This window comes from Enoplosus armatus, chromosome 11, assembly GCF_043641665.1.
Source record: "Enoplosus armatus isolate fEnoArm2 chromosome 11, fEnoArm2.hap1, whole genome shotgun sequence".
Classification (NCBI taxonomy): domain Eukaryota; kingdom Metazoa; phylum Chordata; class Actinopteri; order Centrarchiformes; family Enoplosidae; genus Enoplosus; species Enoplosus armatus.
In genome coordinates, this window is record NC_092190.1 from 17,722,533 (window position 1) to 17,744,463 (window position 21,931).

The 21,931-nt window shown below is 40.0% G+C and overlaps 3 protein-coding genes across 4 annotated transcripts in view; 1 reads left to right on the forward strand and 2 right to left on the reverse strand.

The window, feature by feature from the left end:
- Positions 1–1,997: 1,997 nt before the first annotated feature.
- pnkd (PNKD metallo-beta-lactamase domain containing) lies at positions 1,998–7,157 on the reverse strand. Its single transcript, XM_070915247.1, has 9 exons — positions 7,000–7,157; positions 6,303–6,418; positions 5,869–5,981; positions 5,393–5,451; positions 4,975–5,067; positions 4,200–4,363; positions 3,761–3,847; positions 3,457–3,572; positions 1,998–2,171 (listed from the first exon to the last, which is right to left on the reverse strand). Exons 1-9 carry the CDS (start codon positions 7,155–7,157, stop codon positions 1,998–2,000), a joined length of 1,080 nt encoding a protein of 359 aa, XP_070771348.1.
- A 1,490-nt stretch (positions 7,158–8,647) lies between these two features.
- Positions 8,648–12,381, forward strand: LOC139292821 (protein lifeguard 3-like). Its single transcript, XM_070915212.1, has 11 exons — positions 8,648–8,921; positions 9,033–9,100; positions 9,249–9,313; positions 9,427–9,480; positions 9,632–9,682; positions 9,823–9,862; positions 10,054–10,091; positions 10,207–10,294; positions 10,647–10,742; positions 10,877–10,930; positions 12,232–12,381. The coding sequence occupies exons 1-11, from the start codon at positions 8,648–8,650 to the stop codon at positions 12,379–12,381; spliced, it is 978 nt and encodes a 325-aa protein (XP_070771313.1).
- Positions 12,382–12,865: 484 nt separating this feature from the next.
- Positions 12,866–21,931, reverse strand: part of dars1 (aspartyl-tRNA synthetase 1) — a 29,045-nt gene continuing 19,979 nt past the window's right edge. For both annotated transcript variants that reach the window (XM_070914129.1, XM_070914130.1), the window contains 9 exons: positions 20,625–20,736; positions 18,952–19,086; positions 17,210–17,357; positions 15,538–15,684; positions 15,160–15,202; positions 14,496–14,576; positions 13,860–13,971; positions 13,597–13,668; positions 12,866–13,452 (listed from right to left, as the gene is read on the reverse strand). In XM_070914129.1, coding sequence (XP_070770230.1) covers positions 13,361–13,452; positions 13,597–13,668; positions 13,860–13,971; positions 14,496–14,576; positions 15,160–15,202; positions 15,538–15,684; positions 17,210–17,357; positions 18,952–19,086; positions 20,625–20,736 — 942 coding nt within the window. In that variant the 3' untranslated portion in view covers positions 12,866–13,360. The remainder of the gene's footprint in view (positions 13,453–13,596; positions 13,669–13,859; positions 13,972–14,495; positions 14,577–15,159; positions 15,203–15,537; positions 15,685–17,209; positions 17,358–18,951; positions 19,087–20,624; positions 20,737–21,931) is intronic.

Genomic DNA, 21,931 nt, shown 5'->3' on the forward strand with positions numbered 1-21,931 from the left:
TTATACAGAAGACATGTAGCAACACAGGAGGACCCAAGACACAACACATCGGTCTGTAATCCTACAGAACGCTCATTTTACCTTTTTCTTTTACAGAGTGTCTTTTGCATGTGCATGAAGTTATGCTCTTATTTGAGTTGAGGGAAGTCAGAGCAGTGGGAAAAATAACTCGGCTGACAGTTTTGAACACTCATAAAAACAACAAATAACACATACACGGCTCTAATGAAGGAGTTTCCTTTCATATTTCCTCATTAAAACGTAACCTGAAGTAAAACAGCCTCCCATGTGGTGGTATTCATAACTCAAACATATGCAAATAGGATGCGAATCTGCATCAAACAAACAGAATAACATTTTAGTCAACAATCACCAGGGGACAAGGTGCTTTGGTTCGAGCCCTTCTGCAGGAGCGACGGAGGAATCTGAAGAGCGTTCATGTCTCCTCAAACGTTTAAAAGGCTTATTTCTTTGCATTCTCAGCCATCTCAGGCTGCATTTCACTTCCTTTATAAAAAGCAAGCAAAACATTCAAATGTGCATGGGAAGAAGACCGTTTTTATTATACTGAAATTATTTCCATCCATTGTATTAACACAGTATAATAAATCTTCCAATATATTAAAAAAATATGTACAATTTTGCTTTCCAAAGTATTCAAATTGGTTATAAAAACATTCCTTTTGAAATTTTAATGTTATGCCACACTCAATGTCATATTGCATTCTCATAGTAGAAAGAAAATTAAAGATCTTTCCATCACCATCTTACTCTTAAATATTACACATTTTAAACAAAAGTCAAAACTGATTGCAAAACATATTGTATGCCTACAGATTGCTTGATTCAACACCACCCTGTACGTTTAGTTATCTTCATTAGAACTGTTGGCAGTTATGAGTGATTCTACAGCTTAACATAAGAAAGCATCCCTCCAACAGTAATTCAGTCACGCGTTATACATTACAATGCACTACCAGTCCAATCCTTCACATATGTTGCTGTTCACGTTCATGTAGTGCAACTACTAACACTTGAAAAAATACAGAGGCACAAAAAAGGGCTATACTGGAAAACGTGTGCTCCACGTCTAATACCTGGGCCCTACTGTCAGATTAATTCTTGTCGTTTCATGAGTGAATTATAAAATAAAACAAAACAATCACATGCACCATGAAGAACTAATGTTAGTAACATCTCTTTTAAGTCAAAACTAAATTGGCTCTTTGATTCAGCAAACAAAGATTCACATGAAAGGGTAGTGTACAGCCTTTTCTTTTTTACATTGTGCTGACTTAAACACAAAGTACCGACAGCAAGGAGTGTTTGTGATTTGTTGAATAAACAGTACCATTATTCCTGAAAGTAATAACACAAAATCAAATACTACAAAAATCACAACTTCCATGACGAAGCTAATTACTCTTCAGCAGCACTGTAAATCAGAAACCAGCATACCAAATACAGCCAGCATAGATCCTCATGTAAGGCATTTAAAACTATTACTGTTACATGCCTTAAAAATAAACCAGGCTGTGTAGTAAAAATCACAGTACCTAACATGCTAAATGAACCTATGTAGTGTGCAAACCTGTTATCACCCTGTGCGTCACACACCATAATCAGAAATCTGGTTGTACCTACTTTACTCTGTAAAATAACAGAAAACTACTCATGCAAAGCTACATTATTGTTAATGTCTCTATGTTAAAGAGGCAATAAATGAGCACTGTTCTGTCTACAAACACAAACATAGCATAATATACAGTATGTGGAGAGGTCACAGGCTAATTGATTAGTATCATATAATAATGAAATGGGACTATGTTCCTAGTGGTCTCTAATACAGGTTGATAAAGGTCAAAAATGACTTAATGCCCCTTTAAATTTACAAAAGTAGTTTCTTCAAACGGATGTAGCCTTTTATACAGTACCTCAGAGCTCTGCTCATTGCTACTTCACGACTGCAGATCACAGCATTCGTACCACTTCCTGTTCTACCTTCTGTTGTAGAGGTCTTTTCGTTTTCGCAGCTCCTCCAGCACCCGAGCCCTGAACTGGGTCCAGTCTTCATCCTGGAACTGCTGGAGGCCCAGGGCCAGATGGAGCTCTGCAGTGTGGCTGCGCAGGAAAGGATTGTACTGCCTCTCGTCACCGATAGTGGAGGGACTCTGAAAATGAAGTGTGTGTCAAAGAGCAGCCCTCCTCAAAACTGATGTGCATAGTCCGTCTCTAGCGGCCACAATGACTCACATGCCATTCATTCATTTGCAGAACAGAATTGTGGGCAACAAGTGAACTTACACCAGCACAGCTTTCCATTTCCACATCTCTGCCCCAATTCAACTGTTGCGAAACCTCTCATCAACAATAAATAACCTTTTATGCATTTAGTTGAGCATAAGATTGCCAATCCAGATGATTACACGCCGGATCACAGAAGTTAAAAGCAGCTAAAACAAGGAGTTCAAGTGTTAGTGGGAATTTCTGCTATCATATTGTTTAATGTAAAGCTCTCTGAGCAACCCTTCCTTCCCCACCACAGGGCAAATTCAAATACGTAGCTAATGGATATCCGGCTAAAGTAGCACTGTCAAAAAGCCAAGTCTGAGGCAGTATTGCAGCAAGCCAAGATAAACCACTATAGTTGCTAATTTGTAGTAAGAATTCAATCCAATTTTAGTAAGGTAATAATAATAATAATCAGAATGATAGGCCTTGTTCACATCAGACAAACGTCACGGTGGGAAAAACACAGGTGTAAATGATAAAATTCATGTTGGCTGAATTCCATTTAGCTGCTAAAGTTGCAGGGTCCTGTTTTGTTCATGCTTGCTCACTGTCACACTGTCATGTCTTACTGGGACACTTGAGCAGAACAGAGGCATCGCTAATGTTATTAGTAACACCTGTGGTTTTACTGCTATGACAAGTCAAAATGTCTGCTTATTACAGAACAGTCGAGTCAATACACCTTTCTCACAATAGTTCATATTCCAGGTCGCTCTGCTAAAAGCAAAATGTTCTTTGTTGTTTGTATGCATGTTTTGTTCTTTACTGTACCTCTGCTCTGCCCATCATGTTCATGTTCAAAAACAACCCAAAAGACACAAATCTGTCATAAACTAAGAAATAAGACTAGCCATTTTTCATGTAGCAATCATGCACACAACCATTCATTCAGCCTCTTGTGCCATGCTGTATCGATGGCAGATAAAAACTAATCTAAATTGTGGATAGGCACTTCACTCAACAGTGAACCTTTGCTCTGCTGCAGACTGCATCATAGATGAGACCGGGCTGTGAGAGCCTGGTAGAGGAGGAGAGAGAGGAGGCACTGACAACACGTACACTGCAGGCAGGCGATAAGCCCTTCTTCCCAGGTGCTGGACAACATGAATCCTTTCTGAGGTGGCGCGCTAGAAAGGCATAACAATGGTGATATATCATTCTCACCGTGCACAGCTTCTGGCCTCGCTGCTGCAGCACCCACTGATATTTGTTTTCCCTGGCAGCGTTGCGTGGCTCAACCTCAGCAGCAAACAGCAGGTTGTCCTCAGCATACTCATGACCTGAGGGATAGCCAGTGGACACAGAAATAAAAAATCATGCCCACACACATAACCACACTTGAAGGTTACACTGTATAGAAGTCCCCATATAACCCCTAATAAGACTGTAAATACGTGTATGTCAAACCACCACCACATCCACATCACACAAACATGGACACATTTGTTTGGATGTGAAGCTTTCCTACCAGGCCATAATAGAGTATCATCACTCAAAGAGGCGACTGTGTCCAGAGATGACAGCATGGTGGTGGCACTGCCTTCAAACATCCTCCCTGAAAACAACAAGAACAGGTTTCACTCAAGTCATTCTGAGGCTATCTGCAAGTTTCAGAAGATATTGTCTCCGCATTTAGGAGGCCAGGCTTCTCTCTTTTTAGGATCTTTGCTACCATTACTACTTCAATTTAAACTTAAATTAAGGATTTTGAGTTCATTAAATTTGTTAATTAAATTGGCCAATTGCAGTCATTCAGGGGCCCATCAGGGGGTACAAAGACTATGTGTAGAATGATTCCACATCACAGATCTCCTGCTTGTATTCTTTTCTATTTCTATTCTTTAGTGTGAACCAAAATGTCAGATCTATATAATTATTTCTATGGATCCCATTCTGTTGTAGCTCACCACATCCTGAGAGAAACACCAGGTCACCAGAGAAGAGGCTGGAGGGGGCGCCGACCCCCCGGCCATCTAGGAGGTAGATCATGTGGCCCACTGTGTGTCCAGGAGTGAAGAGGGCCTTAAAGTGCATACAGCCAACTGTTACTGAGTCCTTGTGTGAGAGAGGGCTGGGAACACAGAAGAAAAACATGAAAGTGCTGTAAGGAGAAAGTTAAGAGGTTTTTGATTTAGTGAATTACACAATCAACTCAAAAGAAGGCGTAAAAATTGGTGGCCAATCTACCCGCTCTGATGTAACTCTCCTTCTAAACTGTCGGACAATCAGAGCAGTGGGGCATTACATGAAAACCAAACCCAGAACAGCCTTAAGCGGAAAGGGGCATTGGGAAGTAAATTGCTAAACTTACAACCAATTGATTTATTCTGAACAAATACATTTTTTAAAAATGTGATATATACAGTATTTCTAAAACTTAAAGATACATTAAAATAATTTCGATGTTAAAACGTACTTGCCAATCTAAACAAGTGGGGGAAACGACTAGTTTTTGTAGTTCATGTAGTCAAATCTGTCATCATCATTTTGGAAAATACACTTTAGTCCAGTGGTTTGTATGCTGTCTAGCTTAAGATGACCCCCTTTAGGCCACAGCCTCCAACGGAACAGTTGATCATACCATGATAATTTACGGTGAAGTCAGCTGCTACGAGTGCTGACAGAGGCAACGAGAAAGGACTACAGTCACACTGGTTCTGTACTGTGCGAGCAGGGACTTACTGTGTGAGGCCCGGAATGTTATCAGCTGCACTTCCATAAACTCTGCATGAGCTGTGAAGCCTTTTCAACCCTTTGTTTCCTCCACTGTGATCCCTGGAAATGGAACAGAAAGCAGAGGCTTGCTGGTATTGTGGACACAACAGAAAATTGCGTATTTGTTTTGTTTTACATCTACACTAACCATTTTCAACCACTACTACTCTTTATTTTAGTTTAAGTCTGGACAGGGAACTTTTAAAATACGAGAGTATAAATGTAATAATGTTCACATTAGTGTGGGTGCTTCCCTAAGATTAAATGTGTTAAAATATGAATACCAGCAATTGTATAAATGAGAACACCATGTTTACCTATATTCACCTGACACAGTGTACAGTGTGAAAACAAACCACACATTAAAATAATATGTAAAACTCACCAATGCTTGTGTGTACAGAGTATTGCTTCTAACGTCACTCCCTCTTCCACAAGGACTGTCTGAAAAAAATACAACTGCTGTTCAAACCTTCAATCGCCATAGAAAACAACACTTCACTAGAGCGTTTTACTCTAAAGCCCATTGAGCTGCAAAACACTTCAGAACACAGTATGGCATTAGCCATTTTACTTGTGTAAAATCAATAGCTGTAGCTGTAGTAAAATACACATGATTGTAAAGCAACAATAAAAAAATCAGGAGTCATTTTACGATACCCAACTAAGTAAGAAGAAGACATGATTGTCACACAGGCACTTTGGGTTTGTGGACTTGAATTACATCACTAGGACTACTATTGGCTATCTCGTCTTGCAACAGAAAAGTGCACAGGAACATTCTGTCATTATCTGCATAAGTAGATCTGAAAGACCCTTACATACAAAGAAAATGCTTTAACTGACAGTAGAGGCATTCACCTGAACTGTTTGAGGGTCTGCAGGGTCTACAACGACTGCAACGCTGGAGGCCGTGTCAATTACAAGATAGCTGTAGTTGTCAGACAGTACCGAGATGGGAATTATTTTGATACCTGTGCGCAGACAAAGAATTACAAATTAAGTATTCAGTACGATATTAAACCTTTTTCATTTAAAATAGTACAAGTAGACAAAGTATTAAAGGTATGCATATGTGTATAGTATGTCTTGAAATTATAGCACCTTTGCACTGGTGGTAAAGACAATTACATCCATGTCCTGAACAACCTGTGACACCATGCATTATGTTTGACCCATCCAACAGGGCCTTTCTGTTTGTTTGGATGTTACTCAGGATCTCATCACAATAACCAAGGAACATAAGGGACATATGACTGTTCACTGTATGAACACAGTAAACTACCAATACATACCATTGAACTCCATGGGCTGAGCTGTGGAGTGACCAGCAGGGTAATGTTCTCTGGCTTTCCTCATCTGCCTCTTGTAGTACATGTAGCCAAGTCTGGTCCTAGTGTAGAGTGTGTACCTGGGAAACAGTTCAAAAAGCTAGGAAACAGTGTGTCTGGTAGCAGGGGTTGATAATGCTAACCCCACCATGTAACTTTTATATATATATAGTAATATATATATATATATATATATATATATATATATAGCCAAAGTACTCACTAGCTAACTACATTAGTTAAAGTAGCACGAAAGATCAGATCATCTGGATCGATATTTTTCGATATGTTTTCCACCAAGCAGCACCAATTATGACACCGTTCAACATCTAGCGTTAACCACTTGCAAGGCGTGTTGTTATACAACACAACGTCTCCTAGAATAAATTGGTCGTCAAAATATACTTTAGTGGCTTGTAACAGTTATGTATGCCGAATAAAACAGTGGTTATTATCGGTTTAGGAAACGCTATATACAAACATTTCAGTGGTACTATCTTTGCTGACTAGCAAGGCAACTTGAAATTGGAACAGATTTGAATACAGTTTGGTGGGACGGCCTCTTTAATTAGAATGGCTAGATGTTGCTAAGCTACGCTAACGACAATCACCACGATGATAACAAAATCTTGTTTTTTAAGGAAGGTCATTTTGCACTCACGCAATTCGGAACAACGGCTTCTCCGTGCGGGCCATTATTTTGCTCAACAATGTTCTCCAAAACACTTGTCCTGTGCGTCGGTAGCGAACACATAAACAGAACAAACCGAAGAAGGATGCGGTGGCGACCAGCGTTACCATCCAGTCAGGAAGCGCCATAGCCTCTGAGCGGAACGTAATGACGTGTAAAACGACACGCCAACCCCGGAAGCGAGGAGATTAGTACAGTGTTCATTTCGGGTATTATGTAAATCCCTGAAATATATGAATTTAAAATCTGCAAAATAACTTCTTCGAGGTGTAAAGTTGTACAAATTGATAGAGCTTGAATATTACTAACCTTTTAATCTAAATTGAAGACCAATGAAATGTTTTATTTATTTTCCATGTATTATTTACAATATATGTAGGCTACTTTAATTAGTTAGTTAGTTTTTTATTTTGAATGTTTTAGTGTAGATATTGGATTTTTGTACAACTCATAACACATAAGGATTTTTAATATTATGTTCAATCTTTGTACATTTGTTGTTCGATAAAGTGAGAAAAAAAAAAAGATACTTTTTCCCAGAAACTCAATGTTAACATAGACTTTGTGACGCTGTGTCAAGAAAATGTCTTTTCTATGGCTAGAATTGTAACTTCATGTTAGGTTTAGACATTATTTTAAGCTTTAACATATTCCCAAAGTTCATTTTATGGCTGCATAAATACATTCAAACCTAAATCATTTTAAGGCTTTAGCCCAGCATTTACTATCTTTGTGTCACTTATAAATTAATTCCACCTTAATTCATTCCTTCATTGTATAAGGCGTCAATATGGAATTGAGAAAGGTTTCTGTCAACTTTTAAATAATTTAGCGACGTTCCTGGTGGGACATTGATTAACACTGGGCTACAGCTCGAGATTAGACAATATATAGTGGGCTGTGTAGTATTTAATTACATTTGGGTCAATTTCGAGGAAAAATACAATATGGAGAAATGTATTATCAGGATGACTTGCTCAAAAAAAGAACAAAAAGGCAACTCAACATTGGGAGTAAGTGTTACCAACTAGATGTTTATAGGACACAGAAACACCCAACAATCTGTTTTTTGTTTTTCAATTGTATCTTTATTATTTTGAATAGGAGGCTGAGCAACAGGAGTAGGCTACTCGCTGCTTTCGGGACACATCAACAGTGTGAGTTTCAGTCAACATATCCAATTACAAAGATGACATCCTCCTGTGGTGCAAGTCTGCAAACCTCCAAGGAGAGAAAGGACTGAAGGGCACAGTTCTCCCATCTTAGACTGAAGCCACCAGGTAAGTAACATGTCCTTCTTTCTTCTTTGTGTTGAAAGTATTTATTCAGATTAGACTATAATAAGCATTCAGAGGCTCATTTGTTTCATTGTTCTCCTAGACTTTTCTAGTATGATTTTATATGGTGTATTTACTTGCTACAAGTACACGGATATAGCTTAATATAACAACCAGATTTTATTTAGTATTTGTAACAATGAAAAGTATAAGTACATAATAATTCATTGGATAACTCTTTATAACATAGTGACAAGACTAAGTGGTTGGAGGTTATGTGTATGTTTACCTTTTACAGTTGTAGCTGATCCTCACTCATCCTCTCTTCAAGGTGGTCCATCATGACATCTAAAAATGATAATCCTCCACCCTATGAGGACACACTGCACCATCCTAAATATGGAAACTACCCCCACCAGCCACAACAGGGCTCTCCTCTTCCACCACCACCATCTTACAGCCCCAGTCCTGGCATGTGCCCCGGCCCGCCTGGCTACTGGGGCCAGGAGGGTGTCTACCCGCCAGCTGGGTTGTGGGCAGCCCCTGGCTTCTCTCCATCCGGGGTGCCCAACACAATACCGACTCTGTCTGCTGGAGTGCCCGCATCCAACCCAGGTTTTGAGGAAATGATACAGCGCTTCAGTTAATCACATAATGCATTATATTTAGATTAGCTCCCAAGTGTAATAAGTATAAATTGCCACTTCGCTATTCCCAATTCTGCAGGAGACATGGAGGATTATCTGAGCACCCAGTGGGAGAGCACGTCTATTCGGCACGCCTTCATTCGAAAGGTAAGGATTTTCACCATCGATCGTGCCACACGCAGACTTCTGCTGTGTGTTTTTCTGTTGTTCAGAGTGCCAGTGACAATCCTGTTCATCTCATCTACAGTTTTCCTATGTGCTCAACACAACTGCTTGGTTTTGTGTTTGTGGGCAGGTTTACTTAATTTTAGCAGCACAGCTTGCCGTCACCTTTTCAGTTGTTGCTGTCTTTACATTTGTGTAAGTGTACCTGTTCATCCCAGTCCAATATTCCGTCTCACTGCTCACTGTATCTGGTGGAGGGTGAGGAACAGTCTGCTCCTGAGTGATCCCTTATGTCTGTGCTTTCATAGTGACCCGGTGAGGCTGTTTGTCATCAGATACCCTGGCATCTATTGGGCATCTTTGTGAGTTACTCTAGGAACAAAACAAAAACATACTCTCAGTGCAATTAAGTAAAAAAAAAAAAAAACATGGAGTAGCGACTCCCCTATATTGTTAATGCTTTTATTCTCATGCTGTCGTATACAGTAACAATAGTGACTTATCTCTCTGTAGTGTTGTTTATTTTTTGGTATACTGCATTCTCATCTGCTGCAAAGAGCCGAGGTAAGCACGGCCCTGGCCTGTCTGAATAAGTTAGAAAATAGTTTTACTTCTGCTAATGTTATGTCTTTTTTAAATATTCATAACCAGTAATGATACATCTGTTTATACATCTTAAAATATTCATTGCAATTTGTGTTTAGGAGGCGTTTCCCATGGAACCTTGTGCTGCTGGGAGTATTTGTAAGTATTGTTAGGGTGTGGGTGAGAAGCCAATATTGGTTGTATTCCACCAGATCCATATGTTAAAACTGAGAACATAATGTGAGGAGTGACATAATATTTGAGACTGAGAAAGTAAAACAAAACAATAACAGCCAATGAGAAACAAAAAAGGTTCACATGACACATTGTTCTCATGTTTTGTCTCGCAGACCCTCGCCTTGTCTTACATGGCCGGAACAATCTCGAGGTCTGTTTTTGGCTCCAACACACCACAATACACAAACACAGTACATTTTGATAATGATGTATTACACCCTGTGATGTTATGTTTTTGTTTTAATCACTACATGTATGTTTTACAGCTATTATGAAACAAAAGCTGTGTTTATCGCCATGGGAATAACAGCAGTAGTGTGTATAGCCGTCACAATCTTCTGCTTCCAAACCAAGGTAGATGGAGATGTAAACTGTGTCTCTCTGTGGCTCAGTAGCCCGTGGCTTGTCAGAGGATGTCTTTGTTGATGGTGTAAAAGAACGCCTTTGTCTCGCATTACAATGGGCCACTGAGTTCCTTTAAATATTTATAACGTTTTGCGATAAGATGTGAATCCAACTTCTCTGTCTGATGCAACTTGAGAAGAAGTTACATTTTTTGGCTGGTACATGACACATCCATCCCACGTTTATTTATTCATTTTCTTACCTCATTCTGATCCTCTTTCAAATTATCTTGTCTCTTTCATGTGGTTTGAAGCGCATTAACTTCACTTTCATCCTGTTAATGACTTGTTTCTCATCTCAGGTGGACTTCACCTCCTGCGGGGGACTTCTCTGTATTGCTGCCGTTTTGCTCATGATCATTGGGATTGTTACAGCCGTCGTCCTCTCCTTCCAATATGTGAGGACTCTTTGGTCAAGTTCTTTAATTTATTCTCTCTACTCTTGTTTCTCAGTGTGAGGAGTAGCAGCTCGGTGGGGCATATCTGTGTGACTGATTTCACATTCAGAGGCCTTTCTTATGTCACTCAACAGGTCCCTTGGCTGCATATGCTCTACGCTGCAATTGGAGCCATCGTTTACACTCTGGTGAGTCTACACTCGTGAATTTAAGGAAAGCATTTGAGCTCGGTTTTACAAGGTTATTGTTGAATAACAGGAGGCATAATGGTCCTTACACCCCGAAATACACAACTGTTCCCTAGAGCTAACAACATGCGGACAATTTGCTATTTCTAGAGCGTAGATCCATCAGGTGTGTCTTGATATTGGTGCAGGAGGAAAGGCCATGAGATCAGTAAAATGAAAACGGTTTATCGCCATGGGACCATGAAGGTGCTCAGAAAAATTTACAGCAATCTATGTAATAATATCTGTGATGAATTGATGTTTTGGTCTGACAGCAGTGCGAAAGGAAAGACCGTGGAGTGTCCAAAATGGAAAGGGATCATTCTCTGGGGATACCGAACACGATTAGTATATTTCATGGCAATTCTCCCATCAGATTTTGATATTTTTAGCCATGCTTGAAGAATGGCTCTAGGGATGGAAATGTCACACTCTGTACCACTTCTGTCCAGAATGTAATATCTCATATCACTATTGGAAGGATTGCCATGGAATTTTGTACAGACATTCATGGTTCCCTGGCCAATGTATCCCAGATGACTTTGGTCATCATCTGACTTTCCCTTTAGGACCACTATATTTTCACTGATCCTGTGAATTTGTGGGGGTTTTGACCAGACTATTGGATGTCTTGCCATGAAATTTGGTACACACATTCATGTTCCCCTTGGGATGATTTGAACACACTTTGATGATCTTCTGACGTTTTATTTTAATCCATCCAGTATTTGGTTTATGACCAAATAACCTTTTAAACTAATGCCCTTCCCCATCAGTCTCTGCTATACTTTGTGTTTAGAACTAATAAGCAAATATTTGTATGCCAACATGCTAAGATGATGAACATAGTAAACATTAGCATGTTAGCACTTCGCTCAAAAGCACTGCTGTGCTGTAAGTACATTGTCACAGAGCCACTAGTCTGGCTGCAGACTTGTCTTCTTTGTTTGGCCCGATGGTAGCACTCATGGAAATGCAAGGGTCACAAAAACATTAGGATTTATTCAGATAGGGAAAATATAATAAATAAATAGAATATCAAATGTTATTTACAATCTAACCAGCTGTGTTATAAGATATCTTGTTTTTTTCTTGTTTTGGGGTTAACAGGAAAAAAGTATGACAGTTCTGCCAGCTGTTGTCAAAATCTGTGATGGTTTGTATCTCCATACTGCGCTCAACAAAGAATGTAGAAGCAGACAAACCCATGTTACTTCACTTTTGATGACTGAACCTTGTCCTGTCTTCTCTTTCTCTGTTAGTTTTTAGTATACAACACCCAGCTTCTCATTGGAAATCGGGAGTTTGCCATCAGCCCAGAGGAGTACATCTATGGAGCCCTCTCTCTCTACATTGACATTGTTCACATCTTCCTCTTCATCCTTCAAGTCAGTGGAGCTGCTACTGAATAAGCCCACGGTTAAAGCACATCTTGCCATCTATGTAGTTTGGACTTACAGGAAATTGTGATTGACATTAAACATAATGCTACATGTACACAAGTGTGACACTTAGGATGTTTCATTACCAGCTATTAATGTTGCAATTCCTAACTAAACTAAATATCAATTTAACTATATATACATTTTTTGTAGATCAGTAACACTTGAACACTGATTCATTCTTGCACTGTATGAAGCAGTGAATTAAGTCTTTCACTGTGAATGAGGAACTAAAGCCTTTCCTTCTGTATTGTATGTATGTATGTACAATGTATATTTTAGTAGATCATGCATTTAGTGGATTACTTTGAGAATATACTGGAAGGGACATAAGATGTGCATGTACAAACAATGTATTAGTCTGTGAACTATTACTTGTATCACCCGTCATTAATGAATTCAGAAGCAGTAAACAAACACACACACAACAAATCATTTAAAAATGGAGACCAAGTAATTGATGGGGTTTTTTTTATTGTTATTTTGTTTCATCCTCTACTTACATACAAAACACCTGCTGGAGACCACAATCATTAGTCCTTAGTCTGTGCTGGTAGTAGGAGGGACTCATATCTGTATTAAAGTAGTTTTTTAATATCTCCATAGAAAAGAACTTAGACAAACACTGACTCACTGATTAAAAGATTAAGTGTGTGCAGCTTTACAGAAACTGTATTAAATCACTGGCCAACTCCTCTTTCTCTTTTATGAATATGTTAATTGTTGTTATAAGAGGACTACGGACACCAATCAATAAAGTACACATTACTGTTGCAACCGCTTCATTGTCTCACCTTAATGTTTAATCATAGTGGCACATTAGAGTCATAGGGTGGCACTAGCTCCTATACCCTCTCCCTTTCTGTACTGTGGACTAGTATTGTTTCCCCATCACCAGCATTTGTGTGTTAGTCCAGTGATGACTCGGTTTGTCCATGTGGTTGAAGGTTCAAGGTGTCAGGCGCTTAGGGTCACGTGGGAACATGGAGGTCTGACGCACGTTGTGGAGACCCAGGTACAGCATGCAGACTCTCTCCAGGCCTGGGAGGGATGATAGTTCAGTCACTCATCAAACCTTTACTTGTTGCCATTAAAAACATACGGGACACCTGGAGCCATGTTCACAAAACAGGTCATATGTGGTCAGTAAAACAGAAAAAGCTCTGTCTCCTGTCAGTTCCTTACCAATGCCTCCACCACCATGTGGGGGAGCTCCATACCGGAAGGAGTCGATGTACGACTTGATCTTCTCCAGATCTGTAGTATAATGAAAAGAAAGAGTTTCAGTTGTGAAAAACCTGTAATGACTTGCTTTCACCAACATTTACAACAAAATCAATTTCCTGGTGTTGTAGTTCAAACTGGTCGCCAATAGAGGGAGACAGAAATAATTTATAAATCACTTAATGTCCCTCTAACAGAGCCATCTACACACTCTTCACTCTTACCAATCTGGTGATGGACGGCCCTTTCAGTCAGCAGCTGAGCATCGTGGACTCTCTGAGCTCCGGACAGGATCTCCTCTCCCCTCATGAACATGTCATATGAGTTGGAGTATTTCTGAACAAGAACAAAAAGAAACATCACCTATGAGGTCAAGAATCTGTTAATGAAAGAAGGCACGGACACACAAAACATACAGACTTGGAAAGTTAACAGAAGGACTGTAAGTCGACAATGCTGCAGTCTGGATCAGCTGGACTACAGCGGTGCAAAACTCAGCAAAATACATGGCAAAGGCACCAAACAGTCGAGCTGAATCTGTCCTCCTAAAGTGGTTGACAAACCTTTCTGCGACACTGCTAACAGGTTTCTCATGATGGTATAAAAAAATTGTATTAGTACTTAAGTTAAAACTTTCACGAGCACACTACAGGGAGCCCAGCATGTTCAGCACAGGACAGAAGGCTGAAGAGTCTTTGGCTGGTCTAAAGCTGCTCTCTGGCCTCAATGCAAGTTTAACCACAGGTCAACCACAAAACTAATTAGCAAAGATTTACATAACATTTGTTACTGCACATTTCGTACTATGTAGCCAATAACTGTGTATACTGTGCGTGTCTATGAGTAAGTGGGAGACTTACAGGGTTGCTTGGATCAGGCATCGTGTAGAAGGGTCTAACAGCCAGTGGGTACTTATCCAGCACATAGAAGTCAGTATCATACTGAGAAGAAAGGAGTTGATGCCAACAGTCAATAGCTGTAAGTAATAAGAGACTTTCTGGACACACCAGATACCTGGGGATGAATCCAGACAATTTCCCTTTTTCCTTATATAATGTAAAAAAAGGATTGCATAATGAACTACTTGAAATAAACCTGTTATGGTTGTGGGTTGCTACCATGTTCTGCACTATAACTACACCTTCAATACTACAGGAGACATGATGCTTCTGTCACTGATGAAAGTTCTCTAAAATCCTTTGCCAACACTTCTCTGTCATTTATCTTGTGTGCAGTGATTATGAAGGCTGTGTGAAGTTGTAAATGAATTGTCCTCTGTATTATTTTTTCATCCACCTAGAGAAAATTTAGGAAATGCCCACCACGGCTCAGGTGTGTCATGACTTGAGCACTCTGAAAAAAAGTGCAGATTTTAATGCTGCAACCCATCAAATAATGTCTTTTTAATACTTTAAATCCATTTTTTTCTAACCTGCTGACTCAATTTTCTACAGTCAGTGCCCAATCAAGCAATATTCATATTTTTACACTCCGATTAAATGAATGAAACACATTTGAACGTACCTTTTCCTTGACAAGTCGGCCAAGCAGCTTTTCATTGGGCGTACTACAGAACAACCAAAAAGGCATTAACTTCAAAACTGATAACTGTATCTCATTGTGTCACATTGTTTACCTGTAACTTGCCAAAATGTGAATATTATAAACGGCTGTAATTCCCTTCAAGTGGTTTTACACCCACAACATGACATGCATTCTATGCATGTGCTGTAAATAGTTCAGTAGAACAGCGCTGATCACAGGAATTACTTGAATCTTTAAATATTGTGGATTTATTCGTTTCACTTCCTCTCTCATCTCTCTTATTTCTGCTTTTATCAAATGAAATCATCTGACAAAGTGAGTGAGATGTGGGACACAGGGCGTGTGATGTATTCTGACCTGAGATCGTCCTCGTCACCCATCTCCACCCCGGCCTCGCGCAGCATGGCCAAGGCCTCGGTGTATTCCAGCCTCAGAGTGGGCTCCAGGAATTTGAAAGGCTCACTGGGGAACTGTTTGTTCACTGTCTGGATTTCTGTCTGAAAGCTGATGCAGACAGAAAAGACACAGACACACACATTAAAAACACACTAACTTCAGAATACCTACCCACAGAGCCAAATACCAGAGGGTCACAGCCCACACTGGTCAGTAACTTTGTAAGATAATATTTTAGTATTCTAAGATCTCTTACAGTTTTCTACAGCATTTGATTGCTGGCCACCATACATGCTCTCTTACTGTAAACAAAGCAAAGCAAAAATACTTAAATGGAAAAGGGACAACTAAATCTATAAGAAACACTTCTACAAAAAGAGGGTGACATTTCAAAAATCAGTCAAACGCACATGCAAAATTATTTATTACGTCAAGGAGGGACAGAGTGGAAAGTCATGAGAACAAAAGCCAAACTGAAAAAGTGTCCTGAGAAAGAGGAACTACGATCACGCGTTGAAAACAATCAACAGTGACATTTATAGTATAAAAGCGGCCGCAGATAGTGAAACCTCATATGACCAATGTCTGGAACAGTGCTTCCCATAGACATTTAGTAATATTCATGTGAAGTGAAAGAGAAGTTGTTCCCTTGTCCGACCAATGTAAAGTCCCTTCTTCTCTTAATAAATGTTCAAGCAATTTTACCACCTATTAGCTCATCAGCCAGATCTCCCTAAATTTCCTTCTTTCATTCACGCCAACTGCTTTCAGGACAAAAATCCAACAATACAAGAACGGCTACAGAATCTAAAGCATACAGGAGAAAAAAAATTAAAGGACACAGAAGCACAGGAGCTTAACTTTGTCGCCTAGTCAGTTTTATTTGGTTTACTGAAGTGGTTTGGGTGCTGTTTAAAATAGGGACCTGACAACCTTGGACTGTACCACAAGGGGATAGGCCTCATCCCTGTACTGCTTGAGGTCAGCAGCAGTAAGAATGAACTGAACTGACACTGAAATGCAATCCATCCTTTAGAGGCAGCCTGTATGGCAACTAAGAGGGCTCCTCTTGCTGGGTGTCATTTCCTGTCAAAGTGCTGCCACGATGGTGAGATGAAAATAAAAAAAAAAAAAGAAAAAAACTTTGGGTACAGCAAAGGGTGAATACCAAGAACTACTGCTTTACACTGATACTTGAAGCCGGAAATGCTCTGTTTTTTAATCCATTCATTCTGCTCTAACAGCTCTCTACACATGCTGAGTCACACCACCAGGAGGCAATAAAGCCACATCATTTTCTTGTTGGCAGAGCGAGTAGAAGTCACCGACTGTCAACAGAACCCAGCACTGGGTGACAACACTTGATATGGATTCAACAGCTGGATTTCAATAGTTTTGCTAAGATATACAATATTTTGACTTTTTTGCCAACCACTGAATTTCCACCCCAAGATCTGATCCTGTCAGAATTCACTGTGTTGAGTAGGAAAACAAAACTTGAGCCTATATAGCATGGCATTTGCATCCATTCTTGGTGCAATCTTCACGTTAGCTCACAGAAAGTTTGAGTATATCAATTACCATGAGAATAATGCGAATAGTTTGAGCACTACGGTAGAAATCCTAATCTTACTTGTCTCTCAGGCCCTTGAAGATCTGCACCATGGTGTCAGTGATGGAGTCGATCACTTCGTGGTAATGGTAGTTGAAGGCCATCTCAATATCCAGACCCACAAACTCTGTCAAGTGACGGTGGGTGTTGGAGTCCTCCGCCCTGAAAACTGAAATGATGCAGATTTGATATCAATGTCTAAAGCAAACGGAAGTAGAAGAAAAGTGGCAGACTTCGACACATCTTCTTGAGAAATGGCCCTTTATTCAGCCTCTTCTTATCCAGGCTGCACTAAAGCTGTAATTGTGCATCGGACCAGGTCACGAGCCAGAAGTGCATTAAAAGTTAACAATGTGGCCACTGACTTCAGCCTTGTCCCATGAATGACAATGTGTTAATATGCAAATTTGTAGAAAATGAAAGAAACCGACAGTAGTATTTTTACTTGTAATGATGTTATAATGCTAATCTTATTGCAAACAGTTATTTACTGCAGGTACCTTTCGTCTCATTGTATCCTTTACTGTGAAGCACTATGTAAACTCTGTGTGATATGTGGGTTATAAACTACTCTAATCTCTAGCAATGATGGTTTGCAGGTGCTTGCATGATGAATTAATGACATTATGAGCGCTACGTGTAATTAGCCAGAGCTGTGCGTTAGCGTGACTGCTCTGCCAGTGTTGGAGGGCCTTACTAATGTGAAACTGAGCATCTTCTTTCTTTCTGTTCTTTTTAACTGACAGGTCTTCAGACAGGTGGAACAGTCTTCACACAGACATGCAAACAGTTGATTAAAGGTGTCCTCCAGCCACATATGGCGGAATGGAGTGGAAATCAGGCACGTGCACATGCACACAACTTCACAATGATTGAGATTTATAAAACACAACCATGCATACGCCTAGCTTTATAAATCTGCACATGCATATTTCTGCTTTCGTATACACAGAGTTTTAGTCCAGGGCCTACATCTGACCCCTACATACTTTAACTGAAAACAACCAAGACAAAATAAAAAAAACTCCCCACATAACCAACACGACATCTGCTCCTCTGTGCTTAAGAACAGCCTTGTGTTTACATCCATTTGTTCCCTGATGGACCTCTTTAGCTGATTTTCAGTTAGTGTTGCCATAGCTGAGGAAGCAGCATTTAAACACAGTACTTCTGGCCACTGATCCCAATTCTCCTTACTTGCTGAATTGGTGAGACCGTAACTAAGGCAACAGTGGTGGTACATTGTTTACTTAGAAGCAGTGATGACCTTAAGCCCTTTGATTTCTCCGGTGGAGCTACAGAGGAACAAACAACGACCTCAGACCAGTCGGTAGAATACTGAATGTGCGTCCGTCTCCCGAATGCTTCATTTTATCTCAGTGGAGAATCGTAGCAAAAAGGAAGGTGGTGTATAGGATGTATTGTATTGATGCATGTTTAAATACATACTGTATGTATTCAATCAGACGGTGGCAGTGTTTGCTTACCTGAAGAGCTCTTAAAACTCAGTACAGCACCATAAAGTCTTTTATAAGTCCCACTGTGTCACTAACACACTGAGCCCTACAGCAGCTCTGACCACAGTGAAAGCAACAGAGGGAGGTCTGTTAAAGTTTAACAATCTAAATGCATTTGGAGCCATTTTAAAACCGTCATCTCAGTTAATAGGGCCTACGCTGTTCATGACACTCTTGCCGCTCGTTGCGCTGTTTGCCATAAGTGAATGAAAGATGTGTGAGGGGGCAGATGGGAGGCATTCTTACCTGGACCCACACAGAAGACCTTGTCAAAGTCAGCACAGATGCACATCTGCTTGTAGAGCTGGGGAGACTGGGCCAGGTAGGCGCTGGTCTTAAAGTAAGACACCGTGAAGACATTTGCTCCACCTTCACTGGCAGCTAGAAGTGGACAGAGACAACTTTTAGTTTGAAATGAGGTTTTTACTGTCCCACAGCACAAAACGACCATTAACTGCAAAGGCTGATCTTGTTTTTGACAAATACACGTGACTCTGTGACTCATCTAAAGAGGATGTAAATTATCTGTTCAGTAGATCTTTCAGTTGGAACTCCAAATAGCCGGCTTATAGTAATTGTTCTCTTTTTTGAAAATAAGAATATTTCTATGATTTTTTGCAAATTGTTGGATGCTGACAAAAGTCATTAAAAGTAATTAATTTTTAACATTCATCTAATAAAAAAAAACGACATACATACTGGCATGTTTTTCAAAACAAATTATATAAGATAGGCCAGACTTACATAACACATCTGCAGTTCCCTATTTAACACAGACGTCATTATCTGACATTTTCATATTTTCATGTCATCAATAGCAGGGTGGGGTTTCACACAGCACAAAATGTTCCCCACATGTGCCGTGGGTGTGGGCAGGCAGGAAGATGCGTTTTTTCAAAGAAATGTAGATATACAGATGCCGCCAAAATAAGAGCGCCAGATTTGAATTTAGAAGTACCAGGCTAAGTCAATATCATTGGCTCTTAAACAAAAGAGGAAGAGAGCGGGTCACACGTGTGGGCATATTTCATTTCAAATCCGAGAGGCATGTGGGAGGCTGAGGACCGGAGACTTGTGTACAAGACTGTGCACTTGGTTGTAAGAAAAACAGAGAATCTTTATTCTTCTATTTTGATTCAAACCTACTATAAATAGATCCTGTTCCTGTTCACTTAATGTACAATTTTCAGTATAAACTATATACACTTTACTGAGCGTTTTCTCTAGGATTTAAACAATTAATTAATCTCAGCAGAAGAGCAGAAAGGTTTTTCACAAGGTAAATTGTACACATGTAGAATACCAAGTCATCTCTCACACCTGATGAGAAAAAGATAGCAGGATTAGAGAGACACTATGCAAGGAAAAACTCAAAATAACTTGCTTGGATCAATGTTGGTGAGAAGGTTTCTTCCCTTCTTTCAGTGAAGTGGGATAAGGTCTTTTGGGAGCAAGCTTAAGGGATGCCTCGCCTGTCAAATTAGAAGGGCATTGTGTGGAAATATGAGAGGAGAGGAGCCGATGTGAGAGTTGGTCGATGCATCAAAATTCCCAATGGGCTGGATTAAAATCCTGATAGGTCTAAAACAATAAAACTCTAACTTCTTCTTGTCTGTTGTTTGCTTGAACACAGATGTGCATCACTGTGTTTGGGTTCAGAAACTCTCACTGAAACCATTTCACGAGCTTCAACTGAACTTTGATGTTTGGTTCCTGATTTGAAAAAAAAAAAAAAGATGGACAGCACATAAAGGAAGTCAACCTTACAACTGTCATACGATGACTCACAGGACACCTGTGGGCGGTAATATGGAAACAAGTGCGCCTCTATTGAAACATCCCATCAAAAACCATTCGATGCGTGTAAGTCTCAGTTTTCCCATGGGGCAGGATCAGCGTGGCAGAGAGTGTGTTTGTACCTGATATGATTTTAGGGGTCTGGATCTCCACAAAGCCCTTTTTGGTGAGGGTGTCTCTGAAGAGCTGGCACACTCCCGACTGCAGGCGAAAGACGGCCTGGCTGGTGGTCGTCTTTTGGAAGGAGAGAGGCATTACCACACGTAGCGTGATTCATTGGATTTATTACACAATATAACAGATGTGTGAAAACAAGACCGCCAATTTCTGTTCATGCAATTCTTGACACGAAGGGTGAAACATTTATTTGCTGGCAAGGGCAAAACATGCATTCAAACCCAGCAAGGAACTTGTGAAACCTATCATTATAAAATGGAAATGCTGAAACCAAGGCGGGGAGAAACTGCTCAAACTAAATCAGGAGATTACTGTAAAAACCCTAAGCCCCAAAACCCCCCAAAACTGCAACAGTTAGACAGAGCGTGTCAAAACCTCAAGAGAACACTCCCTAAAACCAACCAACGAGTCATCTCAAATGACCACAAGATTTCTACAATTGAGCTTTACTGGCTTTCAACTCCAGTTATTAAACATCTTCATGAAGACAGAACCTGGTCCTTTCAAAACGCACAGGTCTGTGTTAATTAAAAGGTTTCATTCCTCCCTTTTTTCCATCTGGAGTGCCTGTCCAGTCCTGAATAGGTCTCGTCTGACTAACGGTTGGCGGAATGGAAAGGTGATAACGTCAAAATACTTGCAAGCTCATTAATCTGCAGACGACGCTTCAGGGCTGTCTGGCTGAAACTTTTTTTTCAGTTCCAATCAGAATACTTTGCAATCGTAAAACTTTCCTGCTTCAAGACACTCCTACCAAAATATTTAACAAGCAGTACACCAAATTAACCATGCTAACCATGCTATGACTCATTTGTGTCATTGGGCAGTGCCCTCCATTACACCTGGGAACCTAAACCAAAGTCTGTGTGGTAACACATGCAAAAAAATTAGAAAGCACCTGACAGCATGCGAGTAGGTGTGAAGGTGGGTGTGTAAGTAGCGGTTAGTGTGTTCTCACACTGGCACTTCCTCTGATGGAGACCTCTCAGTGAATTATGGCATTTTTCACAATTCTCTGATGTTTTATAGATGATTCATCAAGAAAATAATAATTGGCAGATTAATCAATAATAAGAAATGATTGTTAGTTGCAGCTCCAAAACAAACATATGGTACACTTGGGCTTGGACTGATACTTACAGTATTAGTCGCACAGTGTTTCTTACATGTGCTTTAATGCTGAGGTAATGGTGGCACTACTGTTAGGGGATTTGTTTTGACTCTACGCCAACTAACTCGTCAGGAGTTAGTT

Bases quoted from the DNA above. Each gene is read 5' to 3' on its own strand.
- LOC139292821 (XM_070915212.1), top strand. From the start codon at position 8,648: ATGACATCTAAAAATGATAATCCTCCACCCTATGAGGACACACTGCAC. The intron at 9,101-9,248 runs GTAAGGATTTTC...GTTTGTGGGCAG, and splicing joins GGCACGCCTTCATTCGAAAG to GTTTACTTAATTTTAGCAGC. The intron at 9,481-9,631 runs GTGAGTTACTCT...ATCTCTCTGTAG, and splicing joins GGCATCTATTGGGCATCTTT to TGTTGTTTATTTTTTGGTAT.
- pnkd (XM_070915247.1), bottom strand. From the start codon at position 7,157: ATGGCGCTTCCTGACTGGATGGTAACGCTGGTCGCCACCGCATCCTTC. The intron at 5,452-5,868 runs GTGAATGCCTCT...TATTTTTTTCAG, and splicing joins CAGACCCTCAAACAGTTCAG to ACAGTCCTTGTGGAAGAGGG. The intron at 4,364-4,974 runs GTAAGTCCCTGC...CTGTGTTCCCAG, and splicing joins AACATTCCGGGCCTCACACA to CCCTCTCTCACACAAGGACT.